Source organism: Anticarsia gemmatalis, chromosome 5 (genome assembly GCF_050436995.1).
Source record: "Anticarsia gemmatalis isolate Benzon Research Colony breed Stoneville strain chromosome 5, ilAntGemm2 primary, whole genome shotgun sequence".
Lineage (NCBI taxonomy): Eukaryota > Metazoa > Arthropoda > Insecta > Lepidoptera > Erebidae > Anticarsia > Anticarsia gemmatalis.
This window is the reverse complement of record NC_134749.1, coordinates 10,450,716-10,468,689: the sequence shown is the minus strand read 5'-3', so window position 1 is coordinate 10,468,689 and position 17,974 is coordinate 10,450,716. Positions and strand designations below refer to the sequence as shown.

At 36.3% G+C, this 17,974-nt stretch overlaps 1 protein-coding gene across 5 annotated transcripts in view; it reads right to left on the bottom strand.

The window, feature by feature from the left end:
* Positions 1 to 17,974, bottom strand: part of stan (Protocadherin-like wing polarity protein stan) — a 203,474-nt gene that overhangs the window by 40,843 nt on the left and 144,657 nt on the right. For all 5 annotated transcript variants that reach the window (XR_012959493.1, XR_012959494.1, XM_076114743.1 and 2 more), the window contains 2 exons: positions 5,185 to 5,228; positions 318 to 1,513 (listed from right to left, as the gene is read on the bottom strand). Coding sequence is in view for 3 of the 5 variants with exons in the window: in XM_076114743.1 (XP_075970858.1) it covers positions 318 to 1,453 (1,136 nt within the window). In the remaining 2 variants the exon portion in view is untranslated. The remainder of the gene's footprint in view (positions 1 to 317; positions 1,514 to 5,184; positions 5,229 to 17,974) is intronic.

Here is a 17,974-nt window from a genome sequence, read left to right as displayed (position 1 = left end):
CATGATGTTAAATTGTAATATGGTTCATCACAGTACATTGGACGGTTCACAATGGTTCCGGATCACATAAAATAGATGAATTCATAAAAGCTGCGAGCTTTAAGTCAATTAACGGGTAGTTTACAACTAGGTGTCATGTTCGGTCATTTATGTGACGTTCATTAGTATAATGCCGACGTCCTGTTTGTCTGTGGGGAAGGAACTCTGAATTAAGACATATTCACGTCATTAGTCATCATCAGTCGCGTCTAGGAGAACATCTTGACAGTCATATTAGTGTAAATCATGCGGACCAACAGTTTCTATAATTAACTTACCGAGCTCGCACTGTAGTCACCACGGCGCCCGAAGGTTGCTCTTCAGCTACTGATGCCACGTACAACGCTTGTTCAAAATAAGGAGACTGATTCCGTAACTCTCTTTTCACTCTTCTAGCGATGTCAGTATCGTTCAGCTCTTGATGATGATACACTATCTTCAACCTATGATCCGAATCCACAATATTCACCTTGTCACAATTAAACGTGAACAGCACAGAAACCTTCCACATAGGCTCCTGTATACAAATATCTCCGCTCGCAACTAAATCCCCTTGACTCGTCTCTATCACGAACCTCGGGTCGCTCACATCTAAAAATTGCACTTTACACATTTTCTGAACGGTTCTAGGTAGGAAAGCGGTAAGGGAATTCACGAATTGCGATTGCTTCAAACAAATCCCCTGCCAGCGATCCGTAGTCGGTATAGCGAAGCTGGCGTATGTTTCCGATATCCACTGCTTCGCTTCAGCAATTTTTACATCTATGGCCATATCGAACGGTATTAGGTTGTGAGATCTTTTCCTCCTACTCCTATTTCTCGTTACGAAGTCCTCGAACATCGCATTCGACCACGGATACGCCGTGGACAGTACACTATATTGACTAGAGACTAATTCATCTGCTTCGAGCAACCTCCAGTCTATACTCTCTTGATATATCACTTCTCTCTTATCCCTGATGGGAACAGGTTCATCCTCGTACTGTAACGCAGCATCGTTTTGGTCGTAGACGCGATCAAAGTCTATATCATACAGATCTGCGTGTCGTCTGCTGCAGTCTTCACCCGTGACCAGCACTCTGATGGGTAGACTGTAGTAATCGATATCTCTGATTCGGTCCGAAGTGGAATCGACGTAGAAAGTGAAGAGGTTTGGGTAGAGGACTCCGTCGCATCTTAGTCTCTTGCGGAGGGTGACGAGGCCTGATGTCCTGTTGACTCTTAGGATGTGATGGACGAAGTTAGCTGTGCGGTGTACGTCGATGTTGTAGGTGCGTTCGGAGCCGAGCTTGTAGACGGCGGCGTCGAGGACCACGTGGCCGGGGGGCGCGGTGTCGGGGACGAGGATGAGGTACGCGCGTGCGGTCGCCAGCGCCAGGGCGACGACCACCGCGTGCACCCACACTCGCGCCATCTGGTGGGAGCTTCACCTACAGCGGTGTCGCCGCGACCACCAACTGCTCCGGTTCTCCATCTAGAACAAAAAATAATGTTTTATAATACAACTTGATTATCAATATAGGTAAAAGTTAATTTTCATGAAACATTCAGTAGGTACATCTAGGACTATTTGTATTCAATCCCAAGAACACCTTCATTATTATTAGATTCACCAATTTCAATTCTAGCTTTCAACTCTTCATACCGGTAGTCACCAATAACATCATGACGTTTGATTTCCTATAATTTCCTTCGCTCGAGACCTGACTTAAATAGATGTCTTAAGTCTAGAAGCGTTTATGTCTCTCTGTAACCTATGAATGGGTCACAAATGAGGGAAATTTTATTCTACCGGTAAGACACGTTAGTTGGTGTCAAATCGATTTAAAATAACTATAGGAGGCAATTTATCCAATACCACAATTGCATACACTGCACATTGCAGGAATATAAACTATTGCATGAATGATCGTAAAAAGCGAGTTTCATTCACTACATACTACGAACACCCGATATAAAATCAAAACATATTTTTTTATCACCATCCCGTATAGTTTTATGACACATAACTGATAGTTTAGAGCTTATTTTTTAGGAACAAACCATTTCATATAGCCGTTAAAAGTTTATTGGCAAATCCAGCAATTCGCAAAGTTCTGAAATACTTAGGTTTTCGCGAAATGGGAAGAAACGTGAGGTAAATCGTTTGGAAACATCGCCAGCTCAACATGTTTTGTTTGCTACAGAAGAAATTGAAAGAAAATACAAACACCTGCGACCGAAACAATCGAGTTTGGGTCGAACTGCTTATAGCGTGGATTAAGTCACTTGTTTACTTAAATAGCTTTTGAATAAATATCTAACCCCCGGTTTCTGAGTTACATTTAGCGGTAGTTTATCAATTCAGTAGTGTTTAAACTCATACAACAAAAACGCTATTGAATAGAAAAACTACCGCTAAATGTACCTCAGAAACCAGGGGTAAATAAGCTAGAACATCTATCTTTACTAGATAAACACAGATAAACAAATACATTTTGTAATGTGTAAGAAAGCGATAAACAGCTTCGTATCTCCGCGTTCATCGTTCGGCAAAGTTCGGTTGTTTTCGTGACTGGTCGTGTAGAGGTTACGGTTACGGTCAAAAGATAAATGGCGTCAATTAATGTTGCCGGTCTCGTGTGCCGCCAATATCCGCGTTTTCCAATTTTCCACGAGAGGGAAGATCATTTTACACCTGGGCTCCATGTTTTTGATAATGTCGACGCTGTTTAATTAATACGTAGGGTGGCTGCACGCAACATGATTTATTCTATTGATAGAATACGCGATTGGTACAGATATAGGCTATCCTGTTGAGCGTAGAAATTATAGATATAACGTGGGTTTGCTAATTACTTTACTATATGAAATGCGCCACTACGTACAGTAGCAATTTCGTACAATTGCACAGTTATTCGAATGACTGTTGTAAAATACGTAAATCTTTTCTATAAGAGACGATACTAAGAGCCAGCTTCAGAGCTCAAGAATAGGTGTCAGAATACCTATCTTATTGAAAATGTGGAAGACAATAATGCATAAAAACAAAGCCTAAAATCCGCCTGATAAGATATCTGACTCTTATCCAGAAGGAGTACCACCGGCCCAAGTGACCTTATTTGAGAAAGATTGTATATTATCTATCTACAGTCATCTAATTCCGACTAAACTCCCATATACCGAGAAAACCATAAGCATACTATATTACAAATATAATTTCGAATACTCGCAACAAATAGCAATTTCAATTACGCTTCTTTTTTCCAAAACACATATAATATAGGCAAAAACAAGCAATAAAATACGATACACACGAAGCTATTTACGTAAAAGGCTGTAATTTTACTGCAAGGTGTATAGAGCCTTATGTTTATTGTCATAGAGAGTATTTTGGCATGGTTGTAGGCATGTAGCGGAATGACTCATTGGGACGTAGTTTGACTGAAACGTGCAACTAGTCCCTCGCTATGGAATCGGTTGGATGAGTAGGGTGACAGAAGAGTGGAGAAAATTTGTAATCAAAGTCCATGTGGATTCATGAAAATGATTTTCTGAGATCACATGCACTTCTGCTAAAAGGTTCTACGTAATAATAGAATCAATTTTATGTTTTTAGCTCGCAATAATTGTACTCACATTTCAACTATTTATCTACAAACCACTTTTGAAATTTACAACGCTTTATCAAAAAACTGTTTCTTTATCATAAAATTGAACTTTATTCTTTGCTCTCTGCCTACCCACGAGGGAAAAAGGCGTGATTTAATGTACTTAAACTTGTATTTAATAAATATGTATTTAAAATTGTAGCATAAACGTACAGTAAAACACTAAACAAAGCCTCTACTTTTTCTATTTCCTTTTCTCAAACATAAATTGCAGCAACTCGAAGTAAAATATTTGTGAGACATCATTAGTTCGCGATAACAGTCGTATCTCGTTATTTTCCTTATCCTTACTTTACACAACATTGTAGACACTGCAGTGCTAATGGCGCTATCAATTAAACGTGCCACGAATAGCCGATTCGATTCCCATCTCGGTCCCTTTCGGTCATTCGATTCCGTCCCCTTTGTACTATAGCTAATGTACGTGTAGGCTTCTCTGTTACGGAATACTGTCCGTTTTATTGCTTCAGGAAAATAAGGGTTTACTTTATAGTACTTGAAGCCTTGAAAAACAGACGTTTTTAGATCTCATAGTTTATTTTATTAAACTAAAATCCTGTCAATATAAATTGATAAAAATATTTTGAGTAAAAAATAAATTTAACCCATTAATGTCTCACTGTGGGGCTCTCACTGCTCCTGTAATAAGGGAGGGTTTTGATTTAATAAATTATTAAAAAAAAGAAAGGGAGAGTGTCCTATGTATCAAATTTATATTATACTCCTGAGTAGCGCAGTCCACTGGTAACGTTCCCAGATGCAATCCATCCCAATGCTGGCAGCATTGCCACGTTGTATGCCAATGCTTATTATTTGTGCTAAGTAATTGCCAGCATTCAGGAGGGCTATCTTAGTTAACAACTATTTGAAAACCGCTATTCTGTACATCGATTTCTCTCTTAGATTATAGTGATTAATACGTTACGTCAAAGCAGCAATGTACTGAATAGTGACCACCAATTAGACGTACACTAGTTGCCAACTGAGGTCACAGGAGGATATATTTTTTTAAAATAAGTTTTAAATTAGGATCAAGTCTTGATACTTTGAACGTAATTAGCCTATAAGAAATCTATAAAAGTAGCCAGTTAATGTATTTTAAAGTGCATTCTCCCCCATTAACGGGGTAATAAAACCACGTAGCATATTTCATCCCGGCATTTTCCAGTTGTAAATAATTTTATCACTTCCCTATCAAAGAATTTAAATTAAAGGCTCGACTTACGCATCAATGTATCAAGAATTACATCGCTTTTGAATAAATTGATACCATAAAACCCTCTCTAACACGTATAAGACAATTTTATATGGTTTTAATAGTCCGCTACTGGTTTAATTTGAAACATTCCCATGTTCAAATGGATCAGATTAAAAATAAAGTGTGGATACACATCAAAGTTACGCTTTACAACCGAATTATCGACCAGAAACTATCGCCCATAACTTTCTAAAGTGGATCATAAAACCTTTTATGAAATCACGAACCTTTACGTACCTTTTATAATATTAGAGATATTTTCCTTTTCATCCGAGTGTCATCTGTAACAAACAAAAAAGAAAATTAAAGTCAACCTCTGAAATCTTTGAGAGATGAGCCGGGCTTTCTTAATTTACTTTTCCATTAATTGGCGGCCATGATAATAATTGGCGGGAGCACAAAGGCTAGTAATTTTGACAAATGAGTGAGTGGATGAATGAATGAATTGTTCGGTAATGTTCAGTCACCGGCGGCAGATGGATCTTGATTAACGAACGCTTTGTTTCACGTGACGTGGCTAATTTCTTTACGTGTTCATTTTGTAACTTTAAGTGAACATAATAAATAAAAATATTATTTAACCCTGAGCGGTGATAGCCGAGTGGTATAAGTTGGAACTTCCCACGCAAGTTGCAGGTTCGAACCCAAGGCAACACACCATAACTTTTCGAAAATATGTGTGTATTAGAAATAATTATCACTTGTTCCAACGCTGAAAGAAAACATCGTGATGCGACCTTGCATGTCTATGAGTTTTTGAGAAAAATTCTTGAAGGTATGCAAAGTCTTCAACCCGCAATTGGCCAGCGTGTCGGACTCAAGGGCTAGCTATTACTGGAGAAGACCCTTGCCCAGCAGTGGGACATTAATGAGTTAATTTTTTTTCCTACTGCTAAGAGAGTCTGTACCGCTGGGCAAGTGTGCTTTGTGTGAACAACTATGTAACGTAAAATTGTATTGTTATACTATGAATTTAGGATGACACATTATTTGCAATAGATTACAAACTCCGTGACAGAAATGGACAATATAACTAATAACATAGTTGTAACTTGTAGCGAATTGACCTATTAGATACATAATAGACATTTCCAATTTATGCGGGCATTTGCAAAGCATTAACAGATGCACGTAGATTAAGAGGGAATAGCATTGTAATAGTCGAGTGCTATTGTTCTATAACTGAGTATTAAGATTAATATTATGTAGGACTACTAACATTATTTAGTTTCAATCAAATGCGTTAGGAATTGTGGAAGCTATAGTCACATTTTGAGAATAAAAGTTGAAGATAATGATGACACCTCTGGGGTGTTTATGGTGGAGAAGATTTTTGACAAAGTCAGTTATCATTACTTGAACCATGCTTAGTTTCAGCCGTTGTGGTTTCAGCCATGGAAGGTAATAGTTAAACAGGCAGACATCGGCATTTACAATTTCCTAATAATATTATAAATGCGTATGTTAATAAGTATGATGGATGGATGTAAGTTTGTTTGTTACTCTTTCACGATTGATTAATGAAATGTGTCATACCGATAGTTTATGCCCCGGATTAACACAGAATGTATGCATGATAGGAGATAGCACACTTTTTACCAAGATAAATCAGATCGCGCGGACGAAGTCTCGTACAGTAGCTAGTGTGGTCTTTTTAGATGTGACAAATGGTATCCATCAACGGCCTTTTATGTTTACACCATAGTCATATAAAATTCTTGAATACAGAAGTCAAGAGTTTACACAAGATATTCAAATACGTTAAACCTATTCTTCACCCAGATCTCAGTAACAACACAAAGGAAATTTAATATCGTTTTACCACCCTCACACGTGTTTGAAGACAGTTCAGAATATAGGCAAATAAAAAAATGTAGAGCTAATCTACATGCAAGGGAGCTCTTGCCACGCGTTTTTCAGCCACGGATAAACGATTTCATTTCGGTATTAAACCTTTATTGAAGCGTTTTATTTTTATTTCTAAATTTTTTACGCTGGTAACATTTTTTTGTGTGTTGAATATGTATTGCCATCCTAATGGCTAAGGCTTGTCATTGAGTTGTTATAATATTGCGCTACAGGGGTTCTGTATAAAAGTGTCATTGATATTTAATTTTAATAGTGATTCATGCCACAGTTTTTAACTTTTTTTGACGAATAGAAATTTTAGTTTTACATATTACATACGCGTGTTATATACAAAAGCTTAAGCAGGTATATGAGATGCGTCCACGTTTCGCCATTTACAATGTTAGTCCCATGTAGGTAATAGGGGCGAGACTATTGCCTGAATTAAAAAATACTAGAATATAAATTAAAAAAATGCTTTATTTGCAGATGTAAGACGAGAAAGTAGGGCTTACTACACACATATTCAGTTCGGCATTAATCGGCCTAGCCGGACGGCGAAATCGAGTATACCTGACCGGCACAAGCCGAGCAAGTACAGAAATTACTTCGAGTCTATTTTGTTGCTCCAAAAATATTGCCGAACTGTACGTGCAGAACCGAATATGTTTGTAGCAGAATACTTACACAGAAAAGATCTTTCTTTAAGCAAAAGCTGATATAACACCGATTTTTTAATTCTGTTTTCATATCCGTACAAAAACCAGGAAGTAATGGCAGACGTGACGAAAAAACATAAGTAAAAATACACGACATCGTAAAGCCCATGTTTTCTCAAGCGCAACGCAAACGCTTGCCAAAAACAGGTAAACATTTTTCATTAAAGTCCTGAAAGTTTGAATTACATCGTCGAAATCATTCGCATACTTTACCCGTTAATATTTACTGTTATCATTAATGTGCAAATATCGTTTCCATACTGATATCCCAATATTATTAAGAGTAAAGTTTGTTTGTAATTTGTATCATCGAAACTGCGGAACAGATTCTGTAAAACTTTGTAAAATGTGTTTTCTTTATCATGAAAAGATACTATACTTACTGCCCACGACTTCGTCCACGTGAATACATTTCTCAGGGTAAAAAGTCCTATATTATTATGTTAATCTAAGTTATAAACTATATGTATAAAAAATTGTTTGGAAATCCGTCGAGTAGTTTCTGCGTGAAAAGATTACAAAGATACTTACATACAAATCTTTCCTTTTTAATTAGTATAGGGCGTTTTTTAGTGGACGAAATCGCAGGCAGAGCCTAGTATAAAATATATTAAAGCATATTTACGTTCATTTATTAAAGTGCAATGCAGATTGTAAGAGCCTTAATTGTTCAAGATAACAATAAACGTTTGAGGTACTAACGACAATGGGGCAACTTTAATTAAAGAATTTCATAGACTATAGGCAGTAACAATACCATTTCTGAAAAGGACCTTTTTATAAAACAAAACACATTCTACTTTCGACTGTCCCATTACAACTGGCAGGAAAAAAAAACAACATTTTTTTTAATAAAACATCAACTTTGGAATGCATAATAATAAAGGAGTAAATAGTTGTTTCCCGTCAGCCATTTTGAAATATACAAACAATCCATACTAATATTATAAATGCGAAAGTAACTCTGTCTGTCTGTCTGCTACTCAATCACGTCTAAACTACTGAACCAATTTGCATGGAATTTGGTATGGAGATATTTTGATACCCGAGAAAGGACATAGGCTACTTTTTACTCCGGAAAATTGACGCATTTCCCGGGAAAATTCAGAAAATTCAACGAAGTCGCGAAAGATCAATATTATAATGACATTTAATTAACAAAATTCCGTTGCCATGGCAACTGTTTTAATGGCGGATATGTCTTAGCGCGACTTCGTTATACTAAGAGATATAAATAATTTTGAGAATATTTTTCGTGAAAAAAGCATATTTTATATCATCACGCTACGACCAATAGGAGCAGAGTAGGTAACAGTAAAAAGTGTTACAAAAACATGGAAAATTCTGACCCATTCTCTCTTATGTGACGCAAGCGAAGTTGCGCGGGTCAGCTAGTCTTATATAATTAATATGTAAGTATGTAATAGAAATAATATTTTATGTTATTACTAATGTAATAAAATAAAATATGCGAACGTTTGGGAGGATGGATGATTTATGTATGTTTGTTACTATTTCATGAAAGAACTACTGTTCGTATTTAATTAAATTTAATACACAAATAGTTTAAATCAAACACACATTTTTTTCACCACGGTAAATTGTTCACGGAATCTAGTTCGTTATAAGTCTTTTTTACTTTAAAAAACACAGTCGTATTGTTAGGCAGCTCACGCACTTTTATACGTAGCGTATAAGGCAGTGGTTCGGATCCAAAGAGATTTAGGTAAGCTTCGCACAGACTACCGAGCTCGTCTGTTGTTCACGTTTTTTAAAACAAAAGCGTATTTAAGAGGACTTACGTGATATCCCGTTTGGATGGTTGAACTATTCGATTGTTGTTTATCAAATTACTATTCATTTTGTGTTAGGATTATGTTATGGTGTATTCAGTTTTAGTCGATTTAGGGGTGATTTTTATGACGTGTTTTCTCGATTGAGTAAAACGCTTTTCGGTGGTATATCCAGCCCCGTGTGTATTTGATAATTATTTTTGAAAAATAATGTGATACTGATTCTAATCTTTAGTTTTAAAGTAAAACATTTTTATAAGTTTAGGCGTGAAAAGTTAATAAATCTCTTTCACAGAAATCGTGTATTTTCTTAATCTATTCTCAAAATATTTAGAAGTAAAACATGTTTTCCAGACATTGTCAATAGATTTAAATAAAATCACGTTTTTAAAACACGTAGCATGCCTTTCCATCCCTCACATCCTACCTTTCAATAACATAGAAGCGATCGAAACGAGTTTCTACGAAGAAAGATGCTGAATAGCACGTTTTTTGCTGTAAAAAGCAGTCTGGCTAGAAACTGGAAGTACACAGTAAATACTATAATCATCTCAGTGAGTTAGTTTCGCGATAAAATTGCCACAATACAAAAACTTTCGATTCTTCAAATGGGAATTCCAGCTTTATATGAATCGTGAATTTTAAATAGACTATGCGTGGCTATAGGACATTCACACAGATGACATTTGTAAGCTTGTTTTCAAATAATTAATGTTGCATTGGATGGTAGTTATCCGACAACCTTAGGAGTGCAACTAGCAACCCCGGAAAACATGGAGAATATCGTCGTTTGTCGTCATTTTGCAAAGGCATCGACAATTTGATTCTAGAGGCGACGAGTGCGACGACTCATCAGTACATACACTACGTATACCAATGCCAAAACATCAACGTACGAAATCAAAACTTACAATTATTTCACCGGATTCACTGTGATTGTGTTCAGTAGACAGTAAGTTCACTGTGCTTTATTCACTGTACCAACCTACGTCTAGGGTTGTCAGACGTCCAGTAATGAGACCTAAATGTCCTGGATATTGGACCGTTGCTAAATGTCCGGTAACGACAGCTGTGTAGTAAAATGTGCTGTGGTTTAGAGCCTCTAGCAAAGTGTTGGCACAGTTCGAAAATTTCCGTATACTCTATACCATATGCTCAAGTAATTCAGTAATTTTCCTAGGTTTTACAATTTTTTTTATTGTTGCTACACTCCTGTTAGTTGTAGAGAGGTGTTATGTAGCCCAAAACCTTTCTCAATAAATGAACTGTACATCACGATATCATTTTGCAATTTGAACCAGTAGTTCCTGAGATAAGCGGGTCCAAACAAATAAACAAACTCTTCAGTTTTATATATTTACTGTCTTACTAATAAAAATCGTCTAAGCTCTGATTAGGTATACAGTGTTTAGTATTTCTACTGAAATACAATTCCAAAATTAATTGAATGTGGAAAAACAGTTAGTAAAAAGTTGTACTTTGTGTCTGTTCTTTGTTCGTAAAAGTCCCCGCGAGACAAGAGCAATTCTAAGTGTGGGAGTTGTCCTTGAAAATAAAAAAAAAACACTTTATTCAGAAAATAGGTAAATATAGAATAGACGTCAGCCCTAGCTACATCATGTAGTGCGTAAAGCGGTAAGAACCGCGTCACGCGTGTGTCTGATGAATAGGGACGTTTCCGCGGACGCGATACCTAACGACATTGGAGACAAAGTTTCTACTTGATTTACTCTCTCATTTCCTTTACCATCGTGTTAGAGGTTACTGAATTATTGCTCTGTTATGGGACGGTTTCACGGTTTTGTAGTAGTATATTCCTTTCTCTGGACTCTGCCTACCCCTGCCAAAGATGGCGTGATTTTATGTGTGCGTGTATGTGTGTATGCATGTATGCTTGTGTTTATTTATGTGCGCATGTATGTGTGATCGTATGTATGTTCCTACAAATTAGTGGAGAGCCTTGGCGTGTATGATTTATCTATATAATTTATATTAATTCTGCACGTTTCAAAAAAGGAGTAGCTTTGTGGAATAGGCCACCGTCAGCTGCATAAGCCTGGGTCACGTATGTTCTAAATTCTAAATATTGTAGACCTTCGCCAGTTCAAGGTAAAATGTGAGTTCGCGTTAATTCCGTATTTAAATAAAAACTAAACAATAGTCGAAAGAAATCCTCATCACACTGTTGTAACGAAGACAAGCCGATAAAAATCTTTCCAGTAGATATTAGATATGATGATATAAAAATTTGAGAAAGCGAGTACAATTTACTCAACTGAAACTTAAATTAGTTGCATTACAAGATTTATAGGTACATTAAATAGCCATAGTTAAGTGAAACTTGCTCTGAAATTTATTAACACTGTCATTTACAAATTGTAAGTACCTAATATTTCTAGATTTTCTAGTATTCAAATGCTTAGATGTTATTTAAATTAACGTTTAAAAACAAGTAAAATGAATCAAGCCTTTCAAGCCGCGCCTTGTTATACATAATTTCTTCATTCACTTACAAAATGCACAAACAGGATATTGTAATTATTTCATGTTTTAATCGAAGTTAAATTACTGGTCTTGGAATAAATGCATCCATAGCCAGTTGCGCTCACCGGTCCGTAAATGATATGTATGTTAAGCAACCGTTGGCGCGGACATTTTGTTGATGGGTGATCGTTTAGCCGTATCTTAACCCGTCTCCGTGTGCGGGCACGTAAAAAGTCGGTCCTGGTTGTTATTTGCTAAGATGACATTGTAAGTCATGTCAAAGGCATTTTGAGTGGCTTGAACAACTTTCACACTAGGTTGACCACTAACATACTCGTACCTACGATAAAATAGAAAAAAAAAGACTAATGCAAGGACATATATTCATAAACTCACATCATTTTCTCATAGAGGTAGGTAGAGACCTACCTCTATGAGAAAATGATGATGATACGTAGCAATTGGTTTTCGGTCTCTACCAAAAACCACTTGCTACGATCTTCACAAACTTCCCTTGCTTTATTCACATCCATACATATTGTTATACAACAAATAACTGTATAAAAATATGATATTTTGATAACTTCATACAACGAGAGGTTTTTATTGAGCCGCGGTATTTCTGTAAGTGCTCCTGCCTTCGGTTTCATGATATTTTTTAGTTCGAAATCCTATGTGTGTAAAGTAGGACAATGTGCGGAACTCATAGGCAGTAACGACAGTTCTATTAAAATATTACATATAAACATACGCAGCGTCAATCAAAACTTTGACCAACTATTAGTCTTTCTCGATACGCTTTTAATACGCCCACAAATAATAGTTTTATCGGAATGCTGGCTCAGTAAGGTATCAAACGTTCCAACCATTGATGGATATGTAACATATAACACTCATAACAACCTTAATCAAAATTCTGGACTGATTCTCTATGTCGCCACATCTCTTGTACACAAAATCACCGAACCAGACGTCCATAGCTCAAATTGCTTAATTTGCAAAGTAGAATCAGCGAACCTTGTCATAGTTGCTTTGTATCGGTCTCCCAGCTTTCATAATATTGATAATTTCCTTAATGGACTAAACGACACTCTCACATCCGTATCTAGTTATAAGAATATTCTTCTTATAGGAGATATCAACATAAATATCATACCTACAAACCTTAACCAACATGCTACTGAATATCTCAATTTAACTGCTTCGCATGGTCTTCTACCAACGCATAACCTCCCCACTCGAGATAAAAATTGTCTAGACCACACTTTACTCAAATCACAATTAGAAAGCACAACTTTAATAGTTGATGCTAGTATAACGGATCACGCCCCAGTTCTTATTAAACTCACACTGAATACAAAACAACACAGAAGCCGCAACACTTATGTAAAAACTGATTTTACTGGTGTCTATGAGGTAATCTCGAATACTGACTTCACTTCGGTAAAGACAACCTTGGATCCCAACCTAGCGGCAGATAGATTCGTGTCCATTATAAAAGAAACTCTTGATTCACATTCTATAATAAGGCCTATTCCTTCTAATCGTAGAATTTTTAAGCCATGGATAACTAGCGGAATGTTGCGATGTATTCGCAATCGAGACTCTATGTTTCGACGGTCGAAAAATGATCCTGAAAATCTATGCCTTAAATTAACCTACCTCCGCTACCGCAACTTTTGCAATAAATTACTCAAGAGATTAAAACACACCCATGAGAAATGTGAATTTTTGAAAGCCCATAACAACCCTAAAGCAACTTGGAACGTGATTAAAACTATTACTAATTCTAATTCTGCAAAAAGCTCCGCAAAAGAACTACTTGGAGTTGAAGCCAGTGCGATGGCATCTGTGAACAAAGTAAATGAATATTTTTCTAGTATCGGGAGAGATTTAGCACTCAAAATTGGCCCTAGGCCATCCACTGATGTTCTGCTTACAGATGAATCTACTCCCGCTAACAGCTTTGTGCTTTTACCAACTGATGAGGCGGAAGTCGACCTGATAGTAAGGGGTTTACGGGCAAATAGTGCTGTCGGATGGGATGGGATACCAACCAAATTACTGCAACAGTGCTCAGCTACGTTGGTGCCTGTTATTACACATATCTGCAATATAGCCATGTCTAACGGTATATTTCCCAGGTCATTTAAAAGAGCCATTGTTCATCCCATTCATAAGAGTGGAAGTAGAGATAGTCTCAGTAATTATAGGCCCATATCTATTTTGTCTTCATTGTCGAAAATCCTGGAAAAGCTACTAAACACCCGTCTAATTAATTTTATAAACCAAAACAATATTCTTGCCCCGAACCAGTTTGGCTTTAGGAATGGAAAGTCAACGCAAGACGCAGTAGCTTCACTAGTTGATCAAGTAGTTGACAACCTCGATGGTGGTCTAAAGTGTTTAGGTATTTTCCTAGATATAAAAAAAGCCTTTGATACTGTCTCTACTTCACACCTCTTATCGAAAATGGAAAGATATGGAATACGAGGATATGCCTTACGAATTTTTTCCGACTACCTCTCTGAAAGAACCCAGTGCGTTAAGATCGATTCTAATATTAGTGACTGTGCGGCTCTAGATTTTGGTGTACCACAGGGCTCAGTGCTTGGCCCTACGCTCTTCTTGCTCTACATAAATTCACTGTGTAAACTTGCCCTTCCTAATTGTAGTATAATCACATACGCAGATGATACTGCCTTGCTCATCCGTGGCAGAAACTGGCGTGATGTGTACAACTGTGCTGAACTGTCTCTCAGTTGTGTAATGAAATGGCTAAATAAGAATCTTTTAACATTAAATATTGACAAAACTACTTACCTAACATTCTCTAATTCGAAATTAACCCAGCCCCCAATGAATACTTACCACATCAAAGCACACGTCTGCGATTTAAATACTATAACCCCATGTAACTGTATGACTTTAAATAGAACTAACCAAGTAAAATACCTAGGTGTCTATATAGATCACCTACTAAACTGGAAATGTCACTTAACCAACCTTACATCCCGAGTTCGCAAAATTATTTACATTTTTAAAAAGCTCCGTCACTCTGCTGACATTGAAACATTGAAGACAGTCTATTTCTCATTAGCCCAATCGATTATAACTTATTGTATTGTTGTTTGGGGTGGAGCAGCTAAGACTCACCTCTTGCCTTTGGAACGTGCACAGAGGGCTGTTCTAAAAGTAATGACCTTCAAGCATTTTAGGTACTCTACCTCACAGTTGTATGATGATTGTAAATTGCTGTCAGTTAGGCGACTGTTCGTGCTGGAAACAGTCATCAAAAAACATGCCACACTGGTCTACAACCCAAACTTTACTAACGCACGTCGCTCATATAAGATATGTCAGAACAAAAAATTTAAAACTTCACTAGCAGCTAGACATTATGGTGTGCTTAGTATCCATTTGTATAATACCGTTAATAGATACTGTAACATTTATACACTCCTCAGATCGGAGTGCAAGAAAAAAGTATCTGATTGGCTCATGCACAAAAATTACGAGGAAACTGAAGATCTACTTAAAATAAGTATTCTGTAATAACGGTAACAATTACAAACATACCACATGTTGACACACTCATACACAAACATTTATACACAAGCACGAACACAAACACACACACACAAACACACACTTGCATATATATTATGCACACACCACACACCCACACACAGTCACACTCTTAACATTGCATGATTAGTTTTATAGAGGTACATAATATATGAATGAATTATAATGTATTGGCTACAGCAAAATATAATATTGTTTAACATCATTACTGTAACTAATTTACTTGCTGTGACCTGATACCCATAACACAAGTTAGATCTTACCATGGGTATCAGTGTTCCAATTGCTTTGTGTTTAAAGTTTGCCCAATTGTTTTTGATTTGTTAAAAGTTGTACGTTTTTGTGAAATAAATATATTATTATTATTATTAGTTCATAACCCGTACTTAGGTATTTTATGACGATGAAATAACTCGTAATGTAGATTATTATAGGTTTTCAAACGTATGAATGAAATTGAACCAATCTGAGTAACTGAATTGATTCAATATCTGCTTATTCGTCGCAAATTTTAATGATGAAGATAGTTGTAACGAACTAGTAAGTTCTTTTTAATGAAATTATCGATGTTAAACTTTACTTAACTTTAATTGCAGTAATTAGACATTTTTGATTTCTAGACTGCTATACAGAATTGTAAAGTACATTTCAAAATACACTTACGTCAAAAAAATACGCAATTAATAGAAAACTAGATGATAATAATATGAAAGTATGTGCCACCATGGAAAAGAAAATATGTAAGTATCAATTACATACGAAAGTCTATAAAAAAGTTACAAACTCTGAAAATTTTTAACGTTACGGAACAACAAGCTATTAACAACTCGTTTACTTTATTCTAAAATATAGTATACTAGCTTTAACCCGCGGCTTAGTCCGCCACCTGAATTTTCCCATGGGAATGCGTCATTTTCCCGGGGTAAAAAGTAGCCTATGTCCTATCTTGGGTATCAAAATATATCCATACCAAATTTCATGCAAATTGGTTCAGTAGTTTAGGTGTGATTGAGTAACAGACAGACAGAATTACTTTCGCATTTATAATATTAGTATGGATAGATAGTCGAAAGTCGGAAGTGTAAGATAAATCTATCAACACTCACGTCAAACCTGGCATAAAAGCTAGTATCAATGCATATTCCTCAGTCAGTACTACATGATCGATAAGGACCTATCGGCACCATAAGACAGAAATCATACGCAATCCATCATCAAAGGGTTCCGGATTGAGAACATCCATCAATAACGCAAACAAGCGAAAATGAACGTCACACGGTAAGGGGACATCCTGATATACGTAATAGATGTCTTGTCCTAACCATGTCTTATGAAAAATATACTTATCATTTAACTGGCCCATGTTCCTTAAATATTAGGTCGGGGAAAAAGTCTTTTCGCATTAACTATAGTATGTATGAACTTGTAATAAAATCTTTTTGGCTTCAAGAATCTCAAATGAGTACACGGTTCATTAGGTTTCTTTCAGTGAGCTCGTGAGGTACCCAAATATCGAGCTTTTTTGTGTAGAGAAAAGATTTTATTACAAATTCATACATATTATAATGCAAAAAGACTTTTCCCCGACCTAACACATACTCATACAATGACTTTTGTAAACTTTACTCTTAAATTCTTTGATAACTTTTCGTGAGGTCGGATTTAAAGACATGTTAATGTTAAAACAAGTGACTATCAATTTGTGAGTAGTCTGGAGAATTTTCTCATGCTAAGAAGTTTAGGCAATTTGAGAATACCCGAATCAAAAAGCCTGTAGAATACTATTTCTAAAAGCCAAAGTTACGTTGTATTTGAATCCGGACCTCCAGTCTTAAGACCAATCATTACAACTCTAGGCTATCAGTACTATTTGTTGCATACAATGTTGTACACTTTCTACATATGCCAGCTCTATTTCCAGTTATTTGCTTATGTAGATCAAATAGGAGATCCGTTCGCTCCGGATCACCGGCTTTCAGTTCAAGATGCCTCGAGCGATGAATACGGTACACAAGAATCTTCTAACATTAAAGCAAGAAACAAAGGGACGATTTAGAAATTTAATTATATCTATACTAATATTATAAAGCTGAAGAGTTTGTTTGTTTGTTTGTTTGAATGCGCTAATCTCAGGAACTATTGGTTCGAATTGAAAAAATCTTTCAGTGTTAAATAGCCCATTTATAGAGGAATGCTTTAGGCTATATAACACCACGCTACGGCTATTAGGAGCGGAGTAGCAACGAAAAATGTTACAAAGACGGGGAAAATTATTACGCATTCTCTCTTATGAGACGCAAGCGAAGTTGCGAGGGTCAGCTAGTTTAATTATATCATTGTTTAGTACACTGTCAATTATAAAATTTACTCCAGCTTTTATGGCAATGTGTCTCGTAAAAGATTTCACGAGAATAATAAAGTTTTTTTTTTTCTCATTACATGCTTTTTATAACATACTTGGGTGTCATTACCCTAGCTTGAGCGATACTTTGTTTGTTATAGACTTGGATTATACTGGTAGTTTTTAATGTAGGTCGCAACGTTTATTAACACAAATGTAAGTTTATAATCTCCCACAGCGTAGTGGCCATGTTG